At 43.9% G+C, this 1,981-nt stretch overlaps 1 protein-coding gene across 1 annotated transcript in view; it reads right to left on the reverse strand.

Annotated features, from left to right (window-relative positions):
• Window positions 1-1,981, reverse strand: part of DEPDC5 (DEP domain containing 5) — a 227,493-nt gene that overhangs the window by 149,791 nt on the left and 75,721 nt on the right. Inside the window, 1 exon segment of the mRNA XM_011938349.1 lies at window positions 699-919. Within this exon segment, the coding sequence (XP_011793739.1) occupies window positions 699-919 (221 nt within the window).

The following is a 1,981-nucleotide window of genomic DNA, read 5'->3' on the forward strand; positions in this document are numbered from 1 at the left end:
CACCCGCCCTGGCCTCCCAAAGTGCTGGAATTACAGGTGTGAGTCACTGCACTGGACCGGTAAGTGAGAAACTAAAATGCAACATAAGACAGAGGTTGTTTTATGTATGGCACAAATGGAAATGATAAGGAAATAAACCCTTTTGACCCTAGGCCTAAGAAAAGCTTTCTATTAACATATGGAAAGGTATATAGTTAAATGATGGATGAAGAAAGGCTAAACGAAAAATAGTATAATAGAGGCAGGGTGCAGTAACATTGGTTCATGCCTGTAATCTCAGCACTTTAGGAGGCCGATGGGTGGATCCCTTGAGCCCAGGAGTTCAAGACCAGCCTGGGAATGGTGAAACCCCATCTCTACAAAAAAAAAATAATAATCAGCTAGGTGTGGTGGCATGCCTATAGTCCCAGTTACTTGGGAGGCTGAGGTGGGAGGCTCGATTAAGTCCTGGAGTTCAAGGCCACACTGAGGTGAGCCATGATTGCACCACTGCACTTTAGCCTGGGTGTTCTGTCACCAAAAACAAAAGTATAATATATACATAGCTAACAGCTAAAGTGATTTGTACCTACCGCACTGGCAAAGAAATAATTAAGATGTGGGATTTACACCCCACTTCTGACCAATCCTCCCAACTCCAGTCACCCACTATATTAAGGAAGATGTCCCTGGCTCGGTCTGTGCTTCAGCACTCTTACCTCGAGTGCTGGTGTATCCCAAGGAGCTGCTGACTTCATACTGGTGCAGGTGGGGGTGTGGGATCAACAGGATGTTGGCGCTCTTGCCCAGGGAGCTGTCATCAGAAGCCTGGCTCCTCACTTCCTCAGTGGGTAGTGTGCGGCTTGGTAGTGAAGGGCTGGATGAAACATCACAGGAGCTGGCACTCTTTCGACTGTGACTCTCTCGCTCTCGCACAGACCTGCCAGGCAAGAGACAAAAAGTTACCATCAAGTGAGGGATGCTGTCCTACCTTGAGTTAAAACTCTAAAACCCATCACCAGCCCAAGCCACATGGGAACCCAATAACAAAAATCCCCAGTGTGATTTACAAGCAGGAAACCTGTATGTGGTACTTCACCCTTAACAGCTTGAGATGTTATATGAGAGAGGGGAGAAATGACAGACATTACGTAGCCAAAGTCCTAGGATCATAGTTGTAAAGAAAGGACTGCTCCAGGCCAACCCCACCTGATCCCACTGATTAATCTCACATCACTAAAAACAGAATGAGAAGAGAGATACGATGTGATGTGGGAGAAAGTACACAGTGCCCGAGAAGTCTTCTCACCCTCAAATTTGAATCTAAATCTAATCAAGCTTCCAGAGATAATTGCCAGTTTACAGGGAATTTGCAGAATACAGGAAAACTTAAACATTACAAGGCAACAATCAGCCAAATGTAGAAAGCAAGACATTCTACTGTCACACACACACAAAAAAGACATTATAACCAAATGCAAAAAGTGGATCTTGTTTAGGTCCCATTTCAAACTAACTGCAAAAGCACATTTTTGAGGCAATTCAGAAAACTGAGCATGCACTGGCTATTAGAGAGCATTTAGGGATTAGTGTTAATTTTGCTACCAATGATAATGGTACTGTAATAATTTTTTTTTTAGATTCTTATTTGTTGAAATGTATACTAATCAGCTTTGTGCCAGGCTGGGTGACACTAAATAAATAAATAACATGTAAAAAAAGAAAGAAACTTATGCTGAAGTATGCACTATTGAAAAAAAAATATAGGCTGCCTGGGATTTGTTTGTTTGTTTTTGTGAGATAGAGTCTCACTCTGTCACCCAGATTGGAGTGCAGTGGCACGATGTCAGCTCACTGCAGCCTCCACCTCCTGGGTTCAAGCAATATTCCTGCCTCAGCCTCCCAAGCAGCTGGCATTACAGGCGCCCGCCACCACACCTGGGTAATTTTTTTGTATATTTAGTAGAGACTGGGTTTCACCATGTTGGCCAGGCTGGTCTCA

The sequence above is a fragment of the Colobus angolensis genome, unplaced genomic scaffold (genome assembly GCF_000951035.1).
Source record: "Colobus angolensis palliatus isolate OR3802 unplaced genomic scaffold, Cang.pa_1.0 Scaffold171, whole genome shotgun sequence".
In the NCBI taxonomy this organism is placed as follows: domain Eukaryota; kingdom Metazoa; phylum Chordata; class Mammalia; order Primates; family Cercopithecidae; genus Colobus; species Colobus angolensis.